Raw genomic sequence first — 26,414 nt, 5'->3', positions numbered from 1 at the left:
TAGGTCTGACATATTTGAACTCTAAAAACTGATCAACCAGGGCTCCCTTCCAGATCAAGGCTGATGCATATAGACTTGAAATTTCTAGACATGGAATAAAAGCTGAGCAGGATAGAGACACCAGAGAAAAAGGGGGAAGAGAAGTTCCCAATAAAAATAAGAGTGGAGGACAGAGCCAGGAAATCTCACTACAGGTAAACAATGGCAGAGGGATCTCTGTGCATTGAGAAAAGCTATACTGAACACCTTCTTCTAAAAACTCAGGAAAAAATAATTTCTCATGGAAGTGAGGAAATGAAAGGCATGGATGTCAAATCCTACACAGAGTTATAAGATTAAAAGAGACAAAGGGGCAGAATAGCATCCCTTCAGATAATGGAAGCGACCCAATAATAGTGAGCATCTCAAGGAACCTAGATTTCTGATCATGGTCTTAATACACTTTTCAATTAAAAAATAAAGAGGTGTTTTTGATACATGGCTGGTTTTATGTGTAAGATGAGCCTGGAACATCTTTTTATATCAAGGAGTGAGAAAGCTATCAAAACCTATTAATATCATGTCAAATGTTCTTAGAAGACAACCTGAAGAAGCTTCCACCAGCTAAAGGTGAGAAAATTAGAGCTTCAGAAAAGATAATTGCTGCCCTGGCCCAGTGGCTCAGTTGGTTGGAGTATAGTCTCATACACTTAAAATGTCTTGGGTTCTATTCCCAGACAGGGCACATAATATGTTTCAAGTTTGATTCCTAGTTGTAATGCAATATGGGAGGCAACCAAGTATTGTTTCTCTCTCTCTCTCTCTCTGTCACTCTCTCTCTCTTTTTCTCTCTTTCACTCTCTCTTTTTCTCTCTCTCTCTCTCCTCTCCCTTTCTCTAAAAGCAATAAACATATCCTCAGATGAAGATAAAAATATATAATTGCAATTAGAACCCATCAACTACATTTCAATACATTAATTTATAATAATTTAAAAAATCGAATTGATTATATTTGGAAGAAAACAAAGAACCAGTAATCTTGAGAATTGATAAATAAAGAAAAATAATCAAGCATGTATTTTTGTCATTTTCATATAAACTGGGTATCCATGGTACCCAAAGAGTAGATGATAGAAATCATATCATTGTAAAATATCCCAAGTAACAAATGAAAAAGAAATTATAGAATTAGAATGCCACCCTTAGGCAACCTCTAAAGAATGAATGGATTAAGGTAATAAGCATGAAAGGCTGCTAACGTCACCAAAAGAGAAACAAGCAGACATTGTGTGCTTCTGAGGAAAGCTCACACCACAGTCCATCTTGCCAGAGGGACAGAACGAGTCTGATCAAGCCTATGCATCCAGTTGCCCAACACAAAACCATAGAAAACAGAGGAACACATTGAGCTGTCCTATGGGACACAATCAGCAACATCTGGGAAACTCTACAGACCAAATGCCGTGGATTTTTCAACAGATAATTTATAAGGAAAAGAAAAGGAAGGATGAGAAATCTTTATACTAAAAGAGACTCAACGGACTTTTTTAAAAGAAGATACCCAATCAGGGGTGGGTGATTTAAACTATTAAAAATACACATTAAAAGTCATGACTATATAAGTCAGGAGTCTGGTTATTCTCAGAGAAAAGGGGGAATTGAGATTGAGGCACATGAATAAATTTCTAGGGTGGCTAAATTCTGTTTCTTAACCTGGGGCATTTATCATATAAAAAAATGACAATAACAACAGCAATAATATAAAAATAAACTATAGTTATTTTGTATGGCTTTCTTTGTGTTTTATTTTATAATAAAAAAGCTTTTTAAGAGTATGAAGAATAAATATATAAAGCAAATATAAGTAGCATCCTAAATTCTTTTCTCCTGATAAATCTTTATTATATAGCTTTTCAGAGCAAGTACATGTTTGCTCATGGAGTGTATTTTTAAGACTCACTACAATCTAATCAATCAGCAAATGTTTATTAAGGACTTACTGCAGGTAAGACATAGCTCTCCCATTGTAACAGGCTTATATCTTCAGATACTTCCTGTTTCCTGGATTAACACCATGCATTGGAAGTATTCACGATGGGTTTGCATTTGTGTGCTATTTTGCTTGCTTATAATGTTTCGTTTTACTCATTGGTTCAACTATGCATTTTGGGGGGGAAAAGGCTCACTTCCACTCAGCACCAAAGTAAATGGCCTTCTCCCTGGCCTTAGCCACTGTGGTACTAAGCCACAGTCTAGTGGGCCAGTCCATCTCCCCCGCCGGTGTGGGCAGCAGAAACTCTACTCTGTTACTGGGATGCACTGTAGTGACTCACCATCCCAGCCTCACCACCACATCTGAATAGCCAGTTCCTCGAAATGACAGTTTCAGAGAGGTTTATGGTGGGTACCAATTCCCAGCAGAACTAAAGGGTGGTTGAGAATTTTTACCAACCCAAGATCCCAAACATCTAGAAGCAACTCTTTTCCAGAAAAACCCAGTTTCTAAATCTAAACATTAGCAAGCATATGCTCTTTCTGCAAACAAAGGAACTGAGAGCTGAAAGCTATAAAATTCCTTTAAAGCCAAGAAACTTCTCTCTCAATCAAGAGTAATAATAATAATAATAATAATAATAACATAAACAAATAGATAATGTTGACCTTGTGGAAGAAGCTTTTCAAATTAGATTACATGCATTCATTTATGCAATTCTCACCACCACCCAAATATAGGTGGTACTATACCATTCCCATTTGACAGATAGTGAAATCGAGGAACATAGAGATTGCATAACTAGTAGGCAGCAGTAATAGGACTCAAACTAAGTGGGATTAGCTAGCTACATGTTACTGTAATGCCACAAGTTCTTAACACCTTGACAAGCCTGGTCAATGTTAGGGTGGGGAAGATAGAGGTCTATATTTGAACACTCCCTGCCTTGTTGAATTTGCATTTCAGATGACTTCTGGCAGAGCGCACAGCTCATCAATGATCAAGTAGCATCCATTCTGTCTCCTTAACAGTTCTTGAAGCTGTTGATTCCTCTCCATGCCCATTGCCACTGTTTTGGTTCAAGCCCCCGTCATTCAATCCTCCATTAGATAATGCAGCAGCTTCCTAAGTCACCTTCCTGCATCTAGCCCTAACTAGAGACAAGGATGAATGGCAAAAACAGTTCATCCTTGTCTATAAAAGGTGCCACACTAGCCACAGAAGACACCTACACCAGCCCCAACAATCTCTACTAGCGAGAGATAGAGAGAAGTGGAAGCAGTTGTAAAAGCTCGGATCCTTACAAATCTAGAAAAAGTTGAGGGCAGAGCCAGTATGAAAACATTAAATAAAGGTCCCATAAAGTACCAGCTACCAGGATCGGCCCACAGGGGCTGTGGGCCCAGGGCAGATGTGGACAGGATTGCCTGCTCTCCTCCCTATCTCCTCCAGCCTCCCTGGGGCTTGGGGCTCCTGATCAGAGAAGCTTGGCTGGCGCCAATCACCCTCCCTCCTGCACTGGCTTTGCTGAAATGTGTGCCTTGGGCAGGGCATTGGGCAGGAAGGAGACTCCTCACATGATCCGGCTTAACCCTCCTTTCCTCTCCTCTTCAAGCTGCACACTGCAGTAAGAGCGCAGCAGACATGCAGACAGAAGGGCGGCCACGCTGGACAAGAAGGGTCCTGCTCCTCAGCATCCTCTGGGCCGCTGTGCGCCTGCCTTCCCCGGGGGCCTCCCTGCCCCAGCGCCTCCCACGGGCCACAGGTAGGTGGGTGCTGGGGTCAGCTACCCGTGCTGCTGCTGCTGCTGCTGCTGTCTCTGCCTATAAATGAAGGGACAGAGGGACCTTCTCCCTGGACCCCCTTTGCTTATGCTTCCTCCTGTGCGTGCTCTGATTTTTAGCATTTGGAAGCATATGAAACGCTTTTGATCCCTCAGATAAACCTCAAAGATAGCACCGAAATAATTCACAGACACCGTGAAGCAGGACAGCCTCCGTTTTTATTGTTGGCAAGTTCATCGTGAAAAAATCTTTCATCCCAGAAACTCACTCTGCGGACAGTGGGTGACTGTTCTCGGGCCTGGGGACAACGTGGGTTCTGCAACGGGAAAATGAAATTGTTCAGATATTAGAAATCTTACTGATCTGAGATTAGAGTTTCTACCTGAGGAGGAAGAGGGGTTTGGAATTCGCTTTTAGAAATGAAGCAGGGAGGAGGAGTGACTTCATGATTTCCTCTTTTTGATTCTTCCACTATCATCAGCTTATTTCATTAAAGCCTCTCTTTCGGGTCTCAAAGACTTGTTTTATCCCCGGATCTATAACTACATCATATTCAAAAGGGCTACGTACATTGTCACCAGGGTTCTTAAAATTCCACCCAGAAACCCCACACTTCACAGATTTCTTAAGCAATTTCCCTTTGTGAGCTTGGAATGTGTGACTCCAACATCCTTCAAACTCTCACCTCCTTTTCCTCACCAGGAAATGGCACCCAGTGTGTCATTTCTCCGTCATCGGAGTTTCCCGAAGGGTTTTTCACAAAACAGGAGCGCGCAGATGGAGGCATCGTAATCTACTTCCTGATTATCCTTTACATGTTCCTGGCCCTGTCCATTGTCTGCGACGAGTACTTCCTGCCCTCCTTGGAACTCATCAGTGAATGTAAGTGGCTGGGAATCTCCTGGGTGGCCTTCCAGAACAGTGGTGCCACCCACACATATGGGCCTGGCTGTCCTGGAAATAGCTCAGCAGCCCTCTGTCCCTCTCAACGGGTTGCAGAATTTCACTATTTGTAACTCGGCTTCATTACTGGAATCTGAGAATAAGATCCACCAGCTTAAGCCCATTGTTTATATCCCTTCAGTTACGGGCATCTCCCAGAATTCTGAGCATAGAACTTTCATTGGTGCCCTGGTCCCTAAAATCAAGGTATCAGTGATGTTTTATGCCACATAAGCAACAATGCCAGCATGGTTAGTTTAATTCTTTAGGCATGCGCACTTCAGAGAAAGTCTACGTCACAGGTCAGGTCACCTAGTGGACAGAAACAGTGAGCATTTCTTCACAGAGAAGAGCATGGACAGAAACTCTCCTTTACCCACGGCTCCTCCCCCACTGCCGCTGGCAGGCAAGCCAAGTTTGTTCTCTCTTGTTCTCTGGAGTATAGCTGTCCCCTAGGACCTAAAGCAAGACCTGGCAACATATAGAGTGGGGACACTCTACACATATTTGTTTAATGGAAAAAAAATTATAGAGTAGTCAGCAGACATTTGTTATAGTTATTATTTAACTTACATAGATGTAAATGCATGCATTTTTAGACTGACATTGTTTTAAAATGATATTGATAGTTTTCATTTAATAGAGATTAAATTACTTTAACATAGTGTTTTTACCTGGATTGATGAAATATAAGAAAAACAGAAGAGCCCTAGCTGGTTTGGCTCAGTGGATAGAGCATCAGTCTGCGAACTGAAGGGTCCCAGGTTTGATTCTGATCAAGGTTACATGCCTGGGTTGTGGGCTGGATCCCCTGTAAGGGGTGTGCAGGAGGCAGCTAAATCAATGATCCTCTCTCATCATTGATGTTTCTATCTCTCTTTTCTCTCTCCTTTCCTCTCTGAAATCAATAAAAATATATTATTTAAAAAAAGAAAAAAGAAAAAAAGTAAAATCATCTGCATTTCCATCACCCAGAGATCCCCACAGTTACCACTGGTTGTATTTCCTTTCAGCCTTTGGATCTTGCTATAGATTCAATTTAAGGTCTTTTCCTTTCTGTAATATCGAATTATGTACATCTCCCATCGTATTAAATGCTCTTCAAAAACTTAATTTTTAATGGTTGCATTATACTTTAGGATTTTGTAAATGATTTGATCACTATAAACTATTTTTATGCATAGTAATCACCATGTAGAAATTTATCATTTTTAACATTATAAATTTATGAGACACTTGATTTTGTTTTTTAATTTTATTTTCTGTTTTCAATAATGTTATACCCCTATTTGCATAAAATCTTTGCAAACTTCTCTGATCACTTCCTGGCAAAGATGCAGAGCTATGCCTATTTTAAGCTTTATCTTATGCATTGCCAAAAGCATGGCACAGAGGTGTGCGAACCTAAACCTCCGGAATATGTGGTAGCTTCCATTCCAGAAAGCTACGAACAATCCCATTTTCAATGCCTTTGTTAGTTGCTTTAAAAATGGTACTTCATTTTATAAAGTTTGTATTTATTTTTTATCCATTTCTGAGGTTAACATTTTATAAGTGTATTGAAATTTATTTTTTTCTTTTGTGTTTTATTGCCCATGTTCTAATGTGGGTATGGGTGGGGTAATTTATCTTTTTCTTATTGCTTTCTAAGACTTTTTTAAATATAAGAATACTATCCCTTTTTCTAATACAAAATTTATATCATATGTTTTTTTCATGGTTTGTTTTTGCTTTTGTATTTTGTGTGTTTATCACATTGAAATTTTACATATTTTAAGTAAATTTATAGTTTGTGATTCTCCTTTTGGCTTTATCCTTAGATTTTTTTTATCCATTGGTCAGCAAAATTGTCATATTTTATTTTATTTATATATTTTATATACTTTTTAAATTAATTTATTTCATCCCCTAAGAATTTGTTTTGCTATAGTACTCAATGCTATTTTTTTTCTAAAGTTGATCAGTTTCATGTACTAAATTCTTATATACATGTTTCTATACTCTCAACTCTGTTGCAATAATCCACTTGTTCATCCTTGTGGGAAGAACCATACTTTTAACTAGAAAACCTAAATAGATAATGTTAATTATATGTCTAAAAGACTTTCAATTCAAGGTAATATATCCCACCTAGAATCTTTCTTTTTCTGGAAGGTAAAATAATCACTTTAAAAATGTTTTGCTTTCACATTATCGAACAATGACTTGACTGAAAGAATAAATGCATAAAAAATTGTCTTCACAGTGGTAAATAAATAAATCTAGCCCTTCAGAGAGAGACTACTGCATTAAAGCTTAGATTGCCACTTTAGAACAGTCTTCAGTGAGTGACTTCACAAAGTATCTGTAACAATCACTTCCACCATGCCACTTGTGGAATTACTCTGAAACATCATCAACAACATGCACTTCTCAGCACACTACTCCTGGCTCTGAAATAGCATGCAGTAGGTACCACAGATGAGTGACTGGAGGAGGAGGCCACACCACTGCCCAATCTTCCTCAGCAGTTAAGAACTGACCCTGGTCTTGGGTACTGAAAATACTAACAACAAAACGAGATAGAAATAGTGCTAGCTCAATTCTTTTTAAAAATGTCTATAAATTAACTTTGTTATTTCTCTTTCAAGACCTAGCATGGTCTCATCCACATCTAAACATCAGCAATAAAAAGCAATCTCCCTGAAAGTGGTTTACATCCACAGAGAAGTATGCAAATGTGTTACATTCCCCCATAGTTCTTTGATTAGCTAGCATTGAGTGACAATAGTTCCGCCCATCCCATCAGCAAATTAACATTATCCTCAAAATAGTTTACTGATGCATTCCACAAAGTACTGGAGTGTTATTTAGTCATTCATTTATTTTATTAGTTATCATAATGACAAAAGCATGGTTCTAAATTAAATATATATGGTTTCATTTAGTCTCCACAAAGACCCTACAAAGTAGGGTCTATTAGATAGTTACTGAAGAGAAAACTGAGGCTGAGAAGATATACAATTTCTTAAGACACACAGTCAGTATATGGCAAAGCCCTGGTCTCTCTAGCACCCAAACCCAAGAATGTTCTTGATTGCTAGATGATATGATTTTATACATCCTTGTTTCAGATCAGCTGCTGTAACGTGGTTGTTTCAGAAGAACTGTTTGATATGAACCATTTTAAGATATTTCCCTTTCAAGGGCACTGAAAATGTTGACACCCCCCAAAAAATAAAAATAAAAATAGAAATAAATAAATAAATAAATAAATAAATAAATAAACCCTCATCAAATACTCACTGTAATAATGGACAAAGTATACTACAAAATAGTGAGAATCCACTTTGAAAAATCAGCTCAGACTTTTGGCAACCTATTGGGGATTGTAAACTACCTGAGGCTCCGAGCTAGGATTTTTCCCTTCTTTTTGTTCTACTTGGAATCATGAAAGTCACAGAATCCCTCCTCTCTCACTCAACACTGGAAAAGCAGCACATGCCCCAGTAGACAACCTGAGACACCGTGCTGTCATCTTAACTGTGTAAAACCAATATGGGAAAATGCTATTGCTAAGCCCCTCTCTTCCCACCCCACCCCCATTTAGATTCTACAGGAAAAAAAGGCCAATGACGAATCTTTGACCACAGAGGGCTGAAGTAAAATGAACCCATATTATTAAGTGGGGAAAGGATGGGAAATTCAGGATAAGGGGTTAAAAGATGTCGTCAGAGGGGAAATATTATCTAAGTTAGACTAAGGATAATGAGGTAAGAAATAAACCATGAAGACCTCCCTCATTCCCATCTGCTGTGCTGCTCTAGACAGTACTTGTGTAGATACTCTTGGGAGTACGTGTGTGTGTAAGAAAGACACAGACAGACAAAGACAGAAACAGAGAGGATTCCAAATGACAAGGAAGCGAGGGGAGCCTCGATGGTCTCTGGTCATTAAGCCTGACATAGGAAAGTTCCCCTGCTCGGTTTGGTTTGTGAAGTCAGTCACATCGCCTTGTACTCATATCTGGCACGGTTTGCTTGGGGCTCTGTCCTCTTTGTTCTACGCCTCTACCAGATACTTGTTGAATGGTCGATAGCAATGCTGAGGATCCTTAAAGGGGATGGAGGGAGAGAAGGCCATTCTATGCTACAGTGCCACATAGTTGAGGTGGTTGAAAGTGTCCACTCTGGAGCCTGACACAGCCTAGGTTCAAATTGAAGCCCCACCATTTACTAGATCTGACTGTGCGGCAGGGTAACTAGAGCTCTGAGTTCAGAGAGCTGTGTGCCAAGTACTGAGGAAATACATCTGCTTACAAAAGGACCTAGCACATAGCAAACACTAAGTGTTCATTAGTAGGTAAGAACAGACTACCAAGATTAGAATCCTTTGTTCAGGAAAGATGAAGGTGAAGATGGTGAATGATCAAAGTCAATATCAATGTATTTGGGGCACATACCAAGTCTAGATGCATCTGCTAGAGCTTGGAAACCAAGATTAAGGCAAATAAAAGCTAGTACAATTCCACAAGGTAGGAAGTAAGTTTATTAAATTTATTATTTTATTGTACCTAATAACCCATTTAGCAACTTTAAACAATACCTTAAACATCTCTAGAATACTGTTTAGAGTTTCTTTTATTTCTTTTACTTTAAAATCCATACCATTTTATTCCATCTTTAGCAATCTTTTATTGTTTAAAAAAATATTTGCCCAGCTGCAGTGGCTCAGTGGTTGAGCATTGACCCATGAATAAAGTAAAATCAATAAAAGTATACTTTTAAAAATAAAATGAGAGATAATAGTCGTATTTTAGACTATAAGTTAATATAGTTTATATTTTTAATTTAATTTATATTGAAACTACATATATTTTAAAATATATTTTTTTAATTTTTTGTTTATTTTATTTTAGAGAGCAGAAAGGAGAGGGAGAATAGAATAGAAACATCAATGATGAGAGAAAATCATTGATCAGTTGCCTTCTGAACACTCCCTACTGGGGATTGAGCCCACAACCGGAATATGTGCAGTGACCTGGAATCAAACCATTACCTCCTGGTTCATAGGTTGCTGCTCAACCATCAGAGCCACATCATCTGGGCTCTCAGTTTATTTTTAGAAACACAAAAGTTCACTATAAAACAAAAAAAATTTATTTTTACATCTATATATATAAAAGCCGAGTGACTGGAACAGCAGAATGACCAGAACAATCGGTGGTGGGGCCAGCTAGTCAACTTCCAGTGGCTCCTCCCCTGGCTGGCCCCCACCTGTGTACAAATTCATGCACCTGGCCTCTAATATTTTTATATGTAATGAATCTCTCCTAGAATTATTTAACCACTATTCAGAGCAGGTTTTCTGTTTTTAACCTTTTCCTAAGCTAACTACACAAAAAACTGAGAACCCCTTAAGACTGGTCGCTTAATATAGCTCAAAGTTCACAATGAGCCAGTTATGAAACTTTTCATCTTAAATGTCACACTAATATACTATTCAATTAACAATTCTCATCCCTTCACATGCTGATCCTTTGAGGTATAACATGTTTTAAGTGAAAACAATCTTAGTAAGATATAGAGAAACATAATTAAACAAAGTATTTGCTTCTTTATTAAAATTATTTGTATTCACTCTGCTTTGAACTAACATTTGCCTGTGTTCTACTTTGTGTTTCAGAAATAGACAATAAGAAAGAAATGCAAGTTTTAATTCCAGGTAGATTTGGTTCTAAATGGATAAAATTGAAAGGGAGTAGAGTAATTCCGTGAGTATGGCATTTGGGCAGCCTACAGTTTCAGTGTTTGATTTTCTTAATCCTTGTGAAATTTACAGAAGCAAAGCCTTCCCGGAGGACAAAGAACCTAAGAATAGTGCTGCCTCCCTGCCACAGGGCCACTCATCCTCCTAAGAGCATTTCATCCTCTTTGTTTTTCTTTTCTCTCTCATCTAAATTGTGGTCCCCTTGGATTGCTGCTAAATCTACGCCAGGTGACTGGATCTAAATAAAGTGCCAAGTCCTTTGGATATTACCAAGATGCTATTGCAGGACTAGGCAATGATGATGATGATGATGATGGTGATAATTAGTATTAATGTCTTCACTTTACCTACATGAATACTGAAAGGGCAGCTTTTTAAAGTAAAAATGATCTAGGTGCTCATCCCATCTCTACAATTACTACGTGACACTGGGCCAAAACTCAGGTAGCTGTGAGGTTTGGTGATAAAATGTCTCGCACGGGCTTGGTATGCTTGGCTTAGGACAGTGACATTCATTGTAATGTTGTAGCTGTTAGGTTGGGAATGAAGAGAGTGCCTTTTCAATGGAATCGGGCATTTAAAACCATTGTACAGGGTTTCAGAATTTATCCCATCATAGTGCAGACAAAATATAAGATGGTAACTATAAAGTGCTCATAATGTTTTTATTTATTCTTAAGAACCTCATAGAATATACATGCAGTTGGGCAATGAGAGGCAGGCATTGATTCCAATGAATGCTAACTTTATTAAAAAATATTTCTAGAAAAATATTTAAAACTGGTGTCAAGATGAGTTTTGCAAACCATAAAAAGCTTTGGTTTGCTGTCATGCTTCATTTTTTATTTTCTTTATCTTTTTATGTTTTGTCTTGTTGTGTTTTTGGGGTTTTTTTCCAAGAGAGGGAAAAGGAGAGAGGGATAAAAACATTAATGGTAAAAGAGAATCATTGATATGCTGTCCCCTGCACGTCCCCTATTGGGGATCGAGCCCACAACCTGAGTGGAATCAAACTGTGACATATAAGTTCATGGGTTGATTCTCAACCACTGAGCCACACTGGCTGTGCTGTCACACTTCATTTTGGGCCCTAAGTAGAATTACATAGCATGACTACCCATTGGAGTCACTAGAATTGAGTCTGACTGACTATTGATTGCTTCTGAAACTCAAATCCATTCACAAAGCATGAAAATTTGCCATCATGAGGACTTTTTAAAATCCTGCCAGAGGATACCAAAGTGCACACTGCCTATAGTTATAACTCTATTAAAATGCAAAAGAGACTAGAAATACATGAAAATGATAGCAGTGGTTAAACACAATGGTAAGCATGTAAGTAACTCTGCCTCTTCTATTTCCCTCTATCTTCTAAATTTTAAATAATATAGAGGGTTTTTTATTATGGGATTATTTAACATGAAATACAGAATTCATAGTCTACATTTAGAGTAGAAATTGAAAAATCAGAAGATACCGTAACATGTTAAGCGCCCAGCCTGTTTTGTCTTCCAGATAGAAAGTATAGTGTCAGTCAGTACTTTACTTTAATTAATGTGTTAAAAATTGTGTAGTCTAACTCCCCATTTTACAGGTGGCAAAATACAAGCCTTGTCTGAATGACTTAATCTAAAATCTCATATTAAGTTACTTATCGGCAGAATCCGGGTCTCCATTTTAGTTTAAACCCTTTCCTCCTATATTTCCAGAAATAAATTTTCAAAAACTGTTATAAACTTCCCAACATGGCATCCTAGAAGCAAACACGCTTAAAACTTTTGCTGAGTTTTAGTAATCAGTTCATTATCGCCGACTTTCACTTTATATAAACAATGTGATGGTATCTAAACGTATAAAGCAAACTCGCCTTAAACTTTTCTACTATATCCTGAAGGAGACTGTGATTACCCATTTAGAGTAATAGAGAGGAAAGAAATGCTCTCCAAAGGTCAGCAAAGACAAACCCAGGCCATTCTAAAGTTCAGATGTAGAAACCATTTTTACAAAATATGCTGAGAACCTTAAGATATAGCTTGTTAAACTATCTCTAAATTTTACACGCCCTTCGATACAAGTAATGACCAAGTGTGTCGCTCTTCACTGAGCTCTGATTGAGTCCTCTCCTGACTCAATCAGAGCTCAGTGAAGAGCGACACACTTGGTCGTTACTGCCTTTTGAGAGCTGAAGTGTTCAAAGGGCCACCTACTTCCCTCCCTTGCAACAACCCAACAGATCGCACTGTGGATTGAATTTCTCCAATGAAACACTCCTCGGCTAAATGAAGAGGGGTCATTAGCTCCTCCGTTGCACTGAGTTTGGACAGTAACTTCAAGATAAAGCATTTTGTTCCTTTTCAATTTCCTGCACATATTATCTAGCCCTGATTTGATTAGAGAATTCATGATAATACCCAATATTATTAAACTTCTACATTCTGACTCCCAGTAACTATTTTCCCCCCAAGGAATGAATAAATTGGGGGCAGTTGTGTGCCAGTGCCACGAGGCAGAGAAGAAAATAACGTTATAATTGGCCTGCCTAACTGCCATTGTTATATTGGGTTTCTGTCATGAAATTGAAATAGCACTGGACTTAGAACCAATATACTTGGGGTTTATGTAGTAACTTCTCACACTTAAGATCCTCACTATCCACCTAACTGAATTATTTAACCTCCTGGACCTGTTTCTTGTCTGTAAAATGAAAATAGCATCACGCATATTTGAGAATAGTTGAGATTAATAAATTATGTGTATGAGGGTGAATTAGATACCATCAATGTAAGATATTATTTTGCACCTAAAATGAAAAAAGTTAATCACAGAGCAATAGGTTTTATCTTTATCTATTTTGTTTACGGACAATTGATCTTACTACACATCACAGAATTGTAATAAAAGTATACATATATACGCACACATAAAAATATGTAATTATATAATTGTTATATATCATATAAAGTGATATCCTATATAATAAAACCCTAATATGCAACTCGACCAAAGGGCAGAGTGACTGATCGCTATAACACGCACTGACCACTAGGGGGCAACACAGGCGCTGCCCCCTGGTGGTCAGTGCACTCCCACAGGGGGAGCCCTGCTCAGCCAGAAGCCGGGCTTATGGCTGGGGAGCACTTCCTCGGTAGCACTAAAAACCACTTGGGAAATATGAGGGATCCTGGACTGTGAAAGGGCACAGGCTGGGCTGAGGGATCCCTCTCCCTCGTGCACAAAATTTGTGCACCTTCAAAGGAATCGTGGGCCATGAGGCTGTGCTAGGCACAGGGATGGGTCTCACCCATCCTCCATGTCCCTGCCCAGCCCCTCCTGTCGCAGCCCCCTGGTTCCCTTTGTGCCAGCAGCCCCACTCCCCCTGCTGCTGCTCTCTCATGCTGATGACACCGGCTCTGCTCACACTCATTGACAGCATAGAGTGATTGGGGCCAGTGCCAGCAGTGGTGCCAGTGGGGCCTGTGCCATCAGCAGGTACTAGCAGTGCCTGCTGCCCCAATCGCCCCTCAGGAGCAAGAGGGGGTGGAGAAGCTCTCAGGGATGATCAGGGCTAGCAGCCACTGCTCACACCTCTGATAGCACCTAGTGATCAGGACTGGCACAGTCACCAGCAGCAGGTGCAAGTGCTGGGCGTCCGGGACTTTGGTGCACAAGAGCAAATAATTTTTGGTAACTCCCAGAGGCTAACCCCTGACAGTGACTGGCACCCTGCCTTGGTCTGACGCCCCCACTCACCTGCTCTACCATCCCACCATGGCCAACGCCCGCCATGTTCCATGCACTCCCCCTGATGGTCAATGCATGTCATAGCAACCAGTTGTTTGGTTGGTTGGTTGGATGTTCCTGTTGTTCCACCATTCGGTCCATTTGCATATTAGCCTTTTATTACATATGATATATATATATATAATCTCTCTAGGCAGTAAAAGAAATGCTATGAAATATGACTTTCATAAATCATTACTTCTATCCCTTCATTAGTCATTGCAGGTAAGTATTCATCGAGTGACATGACCAGAGGCAAATAGGAATAGGATAGAGGACCTGAATTGGATCATCCCGACTCTCCCCAGAGCACTTTTCACAAAGCTTAACAGACTAGAGCTGGTTGGGCCTCTGAGACCAAATAACCCCACAGGGATTAAAAAAAAAAGAAAAGAAAGTTGACTGATTTTGGTACCATCAGCAGGAAGCATGTGGATGGCTTTGTAATTACTTCCAAATCTTTCAGAATAAAAGCCCAAGTCCTTACCAGATCCACAGTCTTACATGATCTGGCTGCCTGTTACCTCTGACCTTAACAACTCCCTCCCTCCCTTCGCACACTTAATTCCATACATGCTGGCCTTGTGTTTCTTGAACACATAGGCTGGCTCCCACCTCAGATCCTTTGCCCTCCCTCCTTCTGCCTGGAATACTCTTCCCCCAGGTGCATGTGTGCCTGGCTCGCTCCCTTTGAAGTTTGTTATGTTATCCCAGGTGTATGTGTGCCTCGCTCCTTCCCTTTGAAGTTACAGTCCCAGTGAAGTCCTTCCCAGTAACCTGATGCAAAATTACAATCTTTCTGTTGTGACAACTCATACTCCCGCTCTATGCTTTTGTTCTTCACTATTTCTAACAGAGCTTGCTTTCTTGTCTGTTTCTTCTCACTAGAACTAAAGACAAGATTGTTACAGTTCTATTCTCAGTACATAAAAAAGCATTTGGCATAGTAGGTTGTCAGTAAATGCAACAAATAAATGACCAATAGCTAGGTGTTCCCGTTATCCATTCCTGCTTACCAAATCGCCCCCAAACAGGGGTCAGCTAAGTGGTTTTGCTCAAGAACCTAAAAGAAGGCAGGTCATCTGAAAGCCCCCTCCCTTACATGGTGGGTGCCTGGGATGGTTCAAAACAGATGATCCCTTGTGCATCTCCATTTCAATTTGGGTTCTTCCTCGGGTCTCTCCAGGATGGGGATTTCAAGGCAGCCAGATTTTTTATATAGCAACTGTGGCTCTAAAGCAAATGTTCTTAGAGAGCATGAGGAAGTTTGCCCTTTTATGTCTTAGTCTGGCAAATGGCCCTGCCACTCTGTCAGTCCAAGCATGAGTCACAAAGGCATATCCAAGCCCAGAAGGAGACAAACAAACTCTACCTTTTTAAAAAATTTTATTATTGATAAGGAAAGAAAAGGTTCTGGGAAATCATGTGAGCAGAAATACTGTAGCCATTTTTGTAAAATACAATCTGCCACGCCAAGGAAAAAAAAAAATCAGGAAAGTCAAGAGTAGATGTCCCAGCAAAGCAGAACATGAGGAGGACCTGAGAATAAGCAACAGATAATGGTCCCCACAGGCAAAAAACAAAAAAATACTGACCACAGGTGACTCAAGCTAGCACAGCAGAATCTGAGGGCCCCAGGAAGACTGAAGTGTCAAGAATCAATAGATGAAATAAACAATAAACAGCAGCCAAGGATGGCTATCAAGAGCCTTGGGAACATGAATTTTAGTCTGTGTGACCCAGGTAAATAAGGCTCAGCATGCTACATCTGTCAGCTAATTTTCATTCTCCCGGCAAAGCCTGGTTGGGCATTTCTGGTGCTACCTTGTCCCAACCTTCCCTAAGCAAGGTGGTTTCCTCCACATGGCTTTTTCTCCTTGCCATAGCAGGTCCCTTAGCTCTAAAACTGAAGGGGAGAAACATTTAAGACTCTTATCCCATCAATCATTGAATGGATTTGTTTGCTTGCCAACATGGGGGATACCCACAATTTTGAGTATTTTCCTAGATTTCCTACCGTATTTTCCAGCGTATAAGATGACTTTTGAAACGAAAAAAAGCCTGCTCAGATTGGCCAGAGTCAGAGAGGCGGTCTATTAAAAAAAAGAACTGGTGTTGCCTCAGAAGTGGGGGATAGTCTTATACAGCAAATATAGGCCTAAACCTATGTTTTAACTGTAAAATTAGGGGGTCGTCTTATACGCCGGAAAATAGGGTAACCTAAAACCGTGTTCATGGTTTCATAATTTAAATTAGCATTGTTATACAATAGTCAATCTTGTTTTTTAATTTCCTCTTTCGTATTTAGATAAGGTTGAAATTACCAATTTGTGAGCATGCTCCTTTATTCAGCTTCATTTACAGATCTTAAATACTGCCAATATTCACTTTTTCTCCTCTTTCAAGTTGGATTAGGATTCCTGAATTACCCATTTTCTCAGCTCCTATTGAAGAATCCAGTTTTTAAAAAGTTGTGCTGTTGCTACACATCTACAACCAGGAAAGACTCTTTTCTGGGTCCCATAAGATCCACAATGCATTCAGAGGACTGAGTTGCAGCGTGCTTTGATGCACTCCTGGCCTTCTCTCCCTTTCTACAGAAACTTTAGGTCATGGAGTGACAATGAAAGCAAAGGAGTGAGTCCTTCTATTTCTTAACCTGCTTATTTTACTTTTCCAGTTGAGGTCAGTGTGTGTTTTTCTGTAAGCTGTAGTTTTGAAAATCTACTGTACTTAATTATAAAGACATACTTTTTCATTTGTCAATTTACTGGGCATAATATTATCTCATTTGTCTTCAGCCCTTGGATTGTCTCAGGATGTTGCAGGTGCAACTTTTATGGCAGCCGGTAGTTCAGCTCCTGAATTAGTGACTGCTTTCCTAGGTAAATATTGCATCTCCTATTTTTTTGCTAATCCCATGTGATTTTATCTCTTTCAAGTCGACATTAACTTACCTGCTTACTATCTTGCTCATAGGTGCATTTATCACAAAGGGAGATATTGGCATTAGCACCATTCTTGGATCTGCAACTTATAATCTCCTGGGCATCTGTGCAGCCTGTGGCTTGCTATCTAATGTGGTATGTACAAAAACTCTTCAACAAAATTTATTGTCTTGACAAATTAAAGAACTGTTTATAGTCTAGAACAAACAAGGCACTAGTAATCTGTTCAATCAAGTTTATTAATCAGTAGAAAAACAAACATGTATTCAATTTTAGATTAACCCACAAATAGCTCTAGATCAAATTTATGAAAATCAGAGGTTTAGAAACAATTTTCCTTGAAGTTCCTTTTTCTCTAGGCAATATGCAAAAGATATTTAGCCACAAATATACAATTTTATTACATTAAGCATGTACTTGAAGTTGCAGTGTAATGGAAACAAAATTATCATTTTATAGGTTTCAACGCTATCATGCTGGCCCCTATTCAGAGACTGTGCGGCATATGCGATTAGTGTAGCAGCAGTTCTTGGCATAATATTCGACAACAAAGTGTACTGGTAAGCTTGAAAGAATTACCACTATTATGTAAAACACAATTATAGAGAAAATTTCATGAAATTCTAATGGTTTAGTAACTTCAAATGTCTGCCACTTTCGCACCCTTTCTTTCCAGTGGTCTCTGGGCTTTTAAAGTTCCTCATCACAATTGCTGGCTGCACTTTTCTCCCTTCTTTGCATTTTTTAGTGGTCAGTCTCCTTTTCTGTCTCCTTAGTCACTGGATATTATCATCCCTCTTTCTCCCACTGACTGACCAGGAAGTCTCCCAAGTGTTGTTGTCCATTCAAGTACTAACAGTTGGCTTTTTCATCTATTGGGTTATTGCTCACCTTGCCTAGAAGTGGTTATGGTCACAAGATTGGAGATGGGGATGGAGAAAGTAAATGCCCTTTTGAATTCTTTCATCTTTCTCTCTATTCATTTAGAAAGAGGAACTAGAGCCTTCTTCCTCACAGAATAACAAATATTTAGGTTTTAATGTTAAGAATTACTTGCTTTTTTTAACTTATCTCCCTATGCTTTGCTGTTCCGAGAAAATAAAAAAGGGAGTGACTTAGTAGACAGATAACTTTTTCAACTGATATGCACCAAGAACCTATTAGGTATTTACCACTACACTGACAATCATAAGGGAAAAAGAAATGTCACAGGTGGCTCCCCTCGGCAGTACAACTAACTTAGCAGTGCTGCATAATCCCTGCTATCAAAAACCTTAAAATCTAGCAGGGAGCAAAATCTCTAAATGAATCATTCTGGAACTCGTCTTCCCCCCAAAGAAAAACCATGGGTTACAGATGGGATATTTCTCTGCTATCTGTAAGGGGACAATGACTGTGAGAGTACCCCTCCACCACGGCAATCAAGAGCTCTGTGCTTCTAGCTGTAGCAATTTACTAGCTATAAAGGGTAAAGGCAAGATTCAAATGTGATGGTATTAGCTAATCACAATTCTTTAAATAGGAAACCAGGGGGGAAAAAGTTTTCAGTGCTTATGGTATAATTTTATGTTTGAGAATATCTTGTTTTCTTATTTAGTTAATATTATATATATATTAAAAAAAACTGTATAGGAAACTGAAAACCCCAAAGCAAGCCTAACATATTCCAAATTTTTACACAGAATTGCTACACTATAAAATTTGAAGAGACAGTTAAAATTAACACATGCTATATTCTCTTATAATTATGTATTTTGGGGAATGGATTCTGCCAATGAACTGAGATGAAGACTACCCATTACTATCCATTAGTTTCACTTTAATTTTGAAAATCTTAATCATTATTTTCCAAGTATTTTTATGCCCACCATCTTAAAGGAATCTATAAATGAAGTTGAGTTTCAAAACCTTGTTTTTTAAATATGGAAGACTCAAGCTCCTATCAATTTATAATAATGCTGTAACACATCTACACCAAAACATACCTAAAAATATTTGATTATTCTAATGCTGCATTAAAAATTATGCTGCTTAAAAGCTATTCTCAAATAATTTTATTTTTTTATTTAAAAACACAAATTTCTCTAATTTATAGGTATGAAGGAACTCTACTACTTTTGATATATGGATTATATGTTCTGGTGCTGTGTTTTGACATTAAAATTAGCCAATATATTATAAAGAAATGCAGTCCCTGCTGTACCCGTCTTGTCAAAGCTATGGAGGATAGAAGCGAACATCAACTACTAATGGGATGGGAAGATGAGGGTCGGCCATTCATCCGTCGACCATCCAGAAATGATAGTGGAATATTTTATGAGGATTCCGGTTACTCCCAGCTTTCTATAAGTTTACATGGTCTTAATCAGGTTTCTGAAGGTAAAAACCACATCCTGTCCACTACTAAGTCTATTCACTAGTCATTTCATTTAATTGAGCAAATATATATTCGTATTATATAAAAGACATTGGAGACTCAGAGATGCAGAGACAGTCCATATCCTTATGAAGCTTCCAATACCAAAGGGTGAGGGGGGGGGGTGACTAAAATATGAGGATTTATATATTTAGATAAAGAAATAAAGCAGAACTGTGCTTCCTAAAAGGGATAGGTTGTGAGCAGGAAGATTAGAACAAGGGATAAAAGACACAGCTGTCTATAAGAGGCTAATAAACAGCTGATGTGTTTAAGAGGTGCCTAGTCAGAGAGAACGCAGTGGGAATGAATAGACATAAGCCAATTCAGAGAAAGCATCACAAAGACCGGGCAATTAAAAGACTATACACGGGCATAAAAGGGCGAAGAGATAATTCTTAAACTTTGATCAGAAATGACTAAGAAAAGGGAACACTGCTTATAAAAACTAGGAATTTAGGAGAAAGGATTGGTGAGAAGAAGAAAGGAGTTGAGTTTGAAACATGTAATTTGAAGCAATAGGAAACCATTTAGGTAAATATGTTTGGTAGAAAGTCAAATTCATCTATGACCAGAAATATCAATTTAGAGGTTACTTTTATATAAAATGGTTGTATAAAACAGATTCTAAATTTAGTTTAGTACATTAGGAAGGGGATGTATCCTAATTTACTACCTACAAAATATAAAAACACGACTCTTACCCTTCATATAAAAATTAGTTTCTAGTCTTTCAGGTATAAGAGTTATTCATCTCTAAGTTAAATTTTATAACAAGAAGCTGAAAAGAATCAGTCCAAATTTTACTATTTACACTAAAATGATACCTAATTTTACTTAATGGCTCATTGGCTGAGGCTTGGCAAATTTTACTAGTTATTTTACTAGCATTAGTTGTAATTTGATTGATCAAATAAATGGGTATATTATTCTCTAAATGCCATACAAATTTTTAAACTATTTTAAAGTGAATTCCCATTTTACCCAATATGCTATTATCTTCCATTAACTTCATAAGACAAATTGAATAAAGAAACATACTCAAGTTTATACATTACATGTAGAATCTATACTAGTTCATATTTTCTTAAGGTTGTTTCTAAGACTGGCGATGAATTGTAAATTAATGAAAAAAGCCCCTCAAAATAACTTACAATTAGAATTAGAATGGAATATTCAACTTAATAAAAATTATTTTATAATCCCTAAGTATACATTATAAGATACATAGGGCAGGCTGTGGCTTCATCAATATTGGGCAGTGGAGACAACCATCCCATAAGAAAAAAAAACATTACTCAAGGTCACCCACATTGTAGAAAACAAAAAGATGTCCAACTGACATTCCACAAACATCATCTCTAACATATTTAATGAATGACCCAAGACATTTTGATGAAGGCCCAAACTCAAGAAATGCTGAGAATCACATTTTACACTGTTTGCCCTAAAGTCTCAATTAGCTTCTTTTTCCAGCAATATCAGTAATGAGGTACTCAAATGTTTTAAATAGCCTCTTAAAACTGATACAGCTAATTTATTTCAATATAGCTTTCTAAATGGACATTTCTAACATAATTGGCTATTTAAGAAATTCAGAATCATTTTTTTCTCAACAGATCCACCAAGTGTTTTCAACGTGCCTGAAGCAGATTTCAAAAGAATTTTGTGGGTATTATCCCTTCCTATTATTACATTACTTTTTCTAACCACACCAGATTGTAGAAGAAAATTTTGGAAAAATTATTTTGTGATAACCTTTTTCATGTCGGCACTTTGGATATCTGCATTTACATATATCCTTGTTTGGATGGTCACCATAACTGGTATGTATCTTGAACACAAAAGCACAATTTAAAAAGAAAACAATCAGTTTCACATAAGAACTCATTAAGGTAGTCTAGCTAAGGAGCAAATTTATTTTCTAGCAAAGAGTAAATATGCTATTTATCAAAAAATTCAATGTTAATATACCAATCACCCAGATTTTGTGAGTTCATATTCCATATCAACCATATTCTCAAAATTATACAGCCCAGGGGTATGAGTTAAGGGAATCATCTCATAAATGAAATAAATTCACAGGATGTCTGTTAGACTAACATAACTATATTAAGTTCAATCACCTAACAGAAAATATAGCAAGATGGCAATGTTTGGGGAAAATAATGATGTTCACAGTTTAACTGGAATACATTTTATTTTGCTTTTTATTTATTTTTGCCATTGATTTTTAGAGAGAGTGAAAGGGTGGGAAGGATGGGGGAGGGAGATAGAGAGAGAGATGAGAGAGAGATGAGAGAGAGAGAGAGAGAGAGAGAGAGAGAGAGAGAGAGAGAGAGAGAGAGAGAGAGAGAGAGAGAGAGAGGGAGAGGGAGAGAGAGAGAGACATGGATGTGAGAGACACATATTGATTGGGTGCTTCCCACTTGTGCCCCAACCTGGCCAGGGATATAACCTGCAACTCAGGTACATGCCCTTCAGTGCAAGGGCCAACACTTTAATCACTGACCCACACCTAGCAGGGTTTTTATTTTGCTTTTTGACATGGCAATATAATTATATTATGAAATAAGTAAAAAGGATCTAAAATAAAGTTTCATTTTAGGTTTCTACTATTTTTACAACTAAAATTTAACTATTACTGCTTGGCCATAATCAGCTCTAATTCCATAGAATTCCTAGTCCAAAAGGAAAAACTAAATATAAATGTAAAACAAAAACTTCAGGAATTTTCTCCCAAAGGTTAACCTGAATGAACTAGTATGAGAGGTGAGCAAACTACCTCCTGAGTGTCCAAAGCACTGGTCTTCTGTTTTTTGCTAATCGGGTCATTCATTTACATATTATCTATGGATGTTTTCACTACTACATTAGTGGAGCCAAATAATTGCCTGCAAAGCCTAACATAATTACTATCTGGCTCTTTACCAAAAACAAAACAAAACAAAAAACAAAACAAACAAAAAAAAACCACACTTGCTGTCTTTTTCCAATTTAATATGTAACTTAGAATTGTATGCTAGCAAAAAAAACAAAATGTTTTCTGTTTTTAAAGAGGAAAATAAAATAGTTCCAATTAGCTTGCATATTAGATCTCTCCATACTTTCTCAGCCAGTACACATTTGACATTGGGAAAACAGGAAAAGAGCAAAATCAAGTAACAGATCATAGAACATCCCCAAGATGTTATTTATATGTTATTTATGTACATAAGAACTCTGGCCAACCATAACAAAAATTAACAATCAAGTCCAATATCAATATATATAAGCATGCAATAAACAGCTACGTAAAGGTTTTTTAAAATTAATATTTGAAAGGAAGAGTAGTTCTAAAGCAAGTGTTCAATTATAACAATAAAAGAGCAGTTACGTGTACTTTTTTTAACTTCCCATTGGACCTGTTTCCTAGAATAAATACATTACTGAAAAATGTTGAACGGACATCAAATTTAACAGAAGTATTAATAAATTAGGACTATAATGTTACAAAAACTCAAGAAGAACCCTATTTTGTTTTCTTCAGATTTAGGATATTTCTCAAAGAAAACACTAAATTGAGGTATATCACTAAAGTAGGAGTTAAAAATGTATACCATATTAACACATTTATATTTAAAAAATAGCTATAAACAATTTGCTTAACACTGAACACTGTAAGAAAAAAGTTTTTAATAAGAAAAAGGGGACCAATATTATTAGCATACATTAAGCAACAGCCTCGATGCTATAATAGTGATGACATCCAAAACTTCTGTAAGCATAGCAAGGAGGGGAACTGCTCCTTGGTAGAATTTTGTCTATTAAATATCTGTCTTTAAAAATCTGTCCTACCTGCCCTGGAGCACTACTTCTTACAGCAAAAGGTTGCAGGTTCAATTCCTGGTCAGGGCACATAACTAGGGTTTGGGTTGCACTTAAGGAAGGCAACCAATTGCTGTTTCTCTCTCACATCTATGTTTCTCTCTCTAAAATCAATAAAAACATATCCTCGGGTAAGTATTTAAAAGAAAAAAATCTGTACTACCCATGTTACCCCATTTACCAATCTTAGTCATTTTGCTAACTAAAACCTAAGTATATACATACTGGCTCTGTAATCTAAATATGCCTATTTTCTTTTCGTTCAGGAAGGAAATACGTATCTGAAATATCTGCAGAAGATGGTTAGTGAACCTGTAAAATTTGTAACTTACAATATCTATATTTATTACAGGGGAAACATTAGAAATTCCAGATACAATAATGGGCCTTACTTTATTAGCAGCAGGAACAAGCATACCAGACACGATTGCAAGTGTGCTGGTTGCAAGAAAAGGTAAGAATTAGGTCCCTCCAGCTGCAATGCTCATTCTTAAAGCCTAGCTGAACTACACTAGGCAAAGTTGCCTTTAAATCTATTTATTTCTTCAGTAACATACTTGAAGGAAAAAAGGAGTAACTCAAGAGGAAGGATTTACTACTTAATAACATTAACTTCACTAAATCTAATTCCCCGAAGAAAACACATCTGAAATGTGTACTAAACTGTAATTAAACATGTTAAATTAGAATGAAAAGCAACAAGTAATCTACACCTTATTGAAAAATGCTTTAATAAAGATAATTAGATAAATAAATGTTAATACTTTAAATACTAACCTCCCCAAATTAAAAAATACAAATTCAGTAAGACTTTTGCTCTAATACAATTTTCCAAAACCAACAAACAAAAAGTATCCAGTGTCTTTTCTTATGAAGCTTATTATTAAAATACAGTATTGGTATGCACATTTTAACACCATGCTCTTTTTTGCAGGCAAAGGAGATATGGCTATGTCTAACATCGTGGGATCCAATGTGTTTGATATGCTGTGCCTAGGTGTTCCATGGTTGATTAAAACTGTATTTATAAATACATCAGCTCCTGTAGAAGTGAACAGCAGAGGACTAACTTATGTAACTCTCTCTCTCAACATTTCAATTATTTTTCTTTTTTTAGCAGTTCACTTCAATGGCTGGAAACTAGACAGAAAGTTGGGAATAGTCTGTCTATTATTGTACTTGGGACTTGCCACATTATCAGTTCTATATGAACTAGGAATTATTGGAAATAATAAAATAAGGGGCTGTGGAGATTAATATTAATAGGTGGAAAATGTGAATGATAGGGAGGGGCAGAGAAACTCCATTTCTTCATTTAAGTAAAATAAAAAATATCCTAAACTTTAGACTCTAAAACTTACAATAATTCTTTACTGAAGAAAAGTAATTTAAACCAACCAAAATCATATCCTAATTTGTCTGAGTACTTTCTTATCAAGAACAATTACATATAGATAACAGAAGTTTTGAAAAAAAAATCTATGTTTTAACTTACAATAAATAAGCTGATAAAAGCTGGAGAAACTTGAACAAACCTCACTATGTAGTACTGAAAATAACATGAAAATGGCTTATTTCATTAAAAACAGTATAACCATTCATTTAAACTGAATGACCAGATTTGCTGTCTTTAAAAACCCAAACTTGAGATAACAAAAATCACAGTATATTTAACACTATCCTGTTAAAAGCTGGTGGGAGTTTTAAAAGTTCATTTTTACAACATTTGTAAGCATACAGTATTACTTTAAAATTAATTTTACTAGGAGATTCAACAAAACAGATGTAAAAATGTTCCAACCGTGGTTTGAAATTATGCATTACGATCCAAGCGAACATCAATTTCTCTACCACTGATTTTTATGCCATTCATTATTCTGCAGGCTTTCTCAGCGGATTCTGGGGAGTCAAATCTGACTGTTCCACAGCCTTTTGACTTTCCATTCTCCATTTTTATTTCTGCAAACATTACATGACCTGTATAAGAAAAATTATAGAATTACTCGTCAATTAAAACAGGTTCCATATTTAACTACGCGGGTTTGAAAATTTTCATTGCCAATGCAGTATGTAACTTGACTAGAAACATTAATGATTTTAAAATAACATATGTAAGTATTATTCACATCACTTTATATTCTGAATATAATGGTACTCACATAAAGTAATAAATATATACAGGTTAGAATATGCAAAATTGGACTAAAATAAATTTGCTTAGGATTTAATATTTTATTAAAACAAAAAATTAATTTTTATCTTAAATCCTTAGTTTTGGAAGCAAAATTTATAGCAATAAAGCAAGCTAGCACAAAATGCCACCAAGTCACTATGCCCAATGACAACCACAAATTTATTTTTTTAAAATACTTTTTTATTGATTTCAGAAAGGAAGGGAGGGGGAGAAATAGAAATATCAATGAGAAAGAATCACTGAACAGCTGCCTCCTGCAGGTCCCCTACTGGGGACTGAGCCCACAATCTGGGCATGTGCCCTGACCAGGAATCAAACAGTGACCTCCTAGTTCATAGGTCGATGCTCAATCACTGAGCCATGCTGGTTGGGTGACAAATGACAAATTTTAAGAAAACTATTTAGATAAAATTATTGCTTTTCGCCCAATCTCCTTTCCGTTACACTTTATCCTCCATTTCAACTTTTTGATCCCTGAAAATAATAGCAACTGCCCAGAAATTTAATTTTTACCAGGTCACGAAGGGCCCCGCTAACTGCTTTCCAACCACAGCGGCAAAGTAATTTACTCAATATCACATTCTGAACTCCAAGTGTAGGAATGGCACCAAATATATATAGAAATAGGCATAGAAGAGACACTGAAGATTTAAATCAATAAAGGTAAAAACAGTTATGATAAGAGCACAAAGAAGAACCTCAGAGGAGTTTCCAGAAAGAGAAAGAAAACTAGACAATTATTCCTGACTCGAGAGTCTGGA

General features: G+C 37.3%; 2 protein-coding genes across 7 annotated transcripts in view; one reads left to right on the top strand and one right to left on the bottom strand.

Moving 5' to 3' along the window:
• Nucleotides 1-3,988: 3,988 nt before the first annotated feature.
• Nucleotides 3,989-24,716, top strand: SLC24A5 (solute carrier family 24 member 5; the record flags this gene model as incomplete). The annotated part of the gene is made up of 8 exons (XM_084889014.1): nt 3,989-4,640; nt 17,030-17,113; nt 17,208-17,311; nt 17,636-17,736; nt 19,272-19,555; nt 21,212-21,418; nt 23,812-23,913; nt 24,394-24,716. Exons 1-8 carry the CDS (start codon nt 4,412-4,414, stop codon nt 24,714-24,716), a joined length of 1,434 nt encoding a protein of 477 aa, XP_084745140.1. The 5' UTR covers nt 3,989-4,411.
• MYEF2 (myelin expression factor 2) overlaps nt 22,332-26,414 on the bottom strand; it is a 39,171-nt gene continuing 35,088 nt past the window's right edge. For all 6 annotated transcript variants that reach the window (XM_084888962.1, XM_084888964.1, XM_084888965.1 and 3 more), the window contains one exon: nt 22,332-25,436. In XM_084888962.1, coding sequence (XP_084745088.1) covers nt 25,273-25,436 — 164 coding nt within the window. In that variant the 3' untranslated portion in view covers nt 22,332-25,272. The remainder of the gene's footprint in view (nt 25,437-26,414) is intronic.

The sequence above is a fragment of the Pipistrellus hanaki genome (assembly GCF_964339955.1).
Source record: "Pipistrellus hanaki genome assembly, chromosome: 1".
NCBI classification, from domain to species: Eukaryota; Metazoa; Chordata; class Mammalia; order Chiroptera; family Vespertilionidae; genus Pipistrellus; species Pipistrellus hanaki.
Note: the sequence above shows the minus strand (reverse complement) of the source record. Positions and strands in the feature narration are given on the sequence as shown.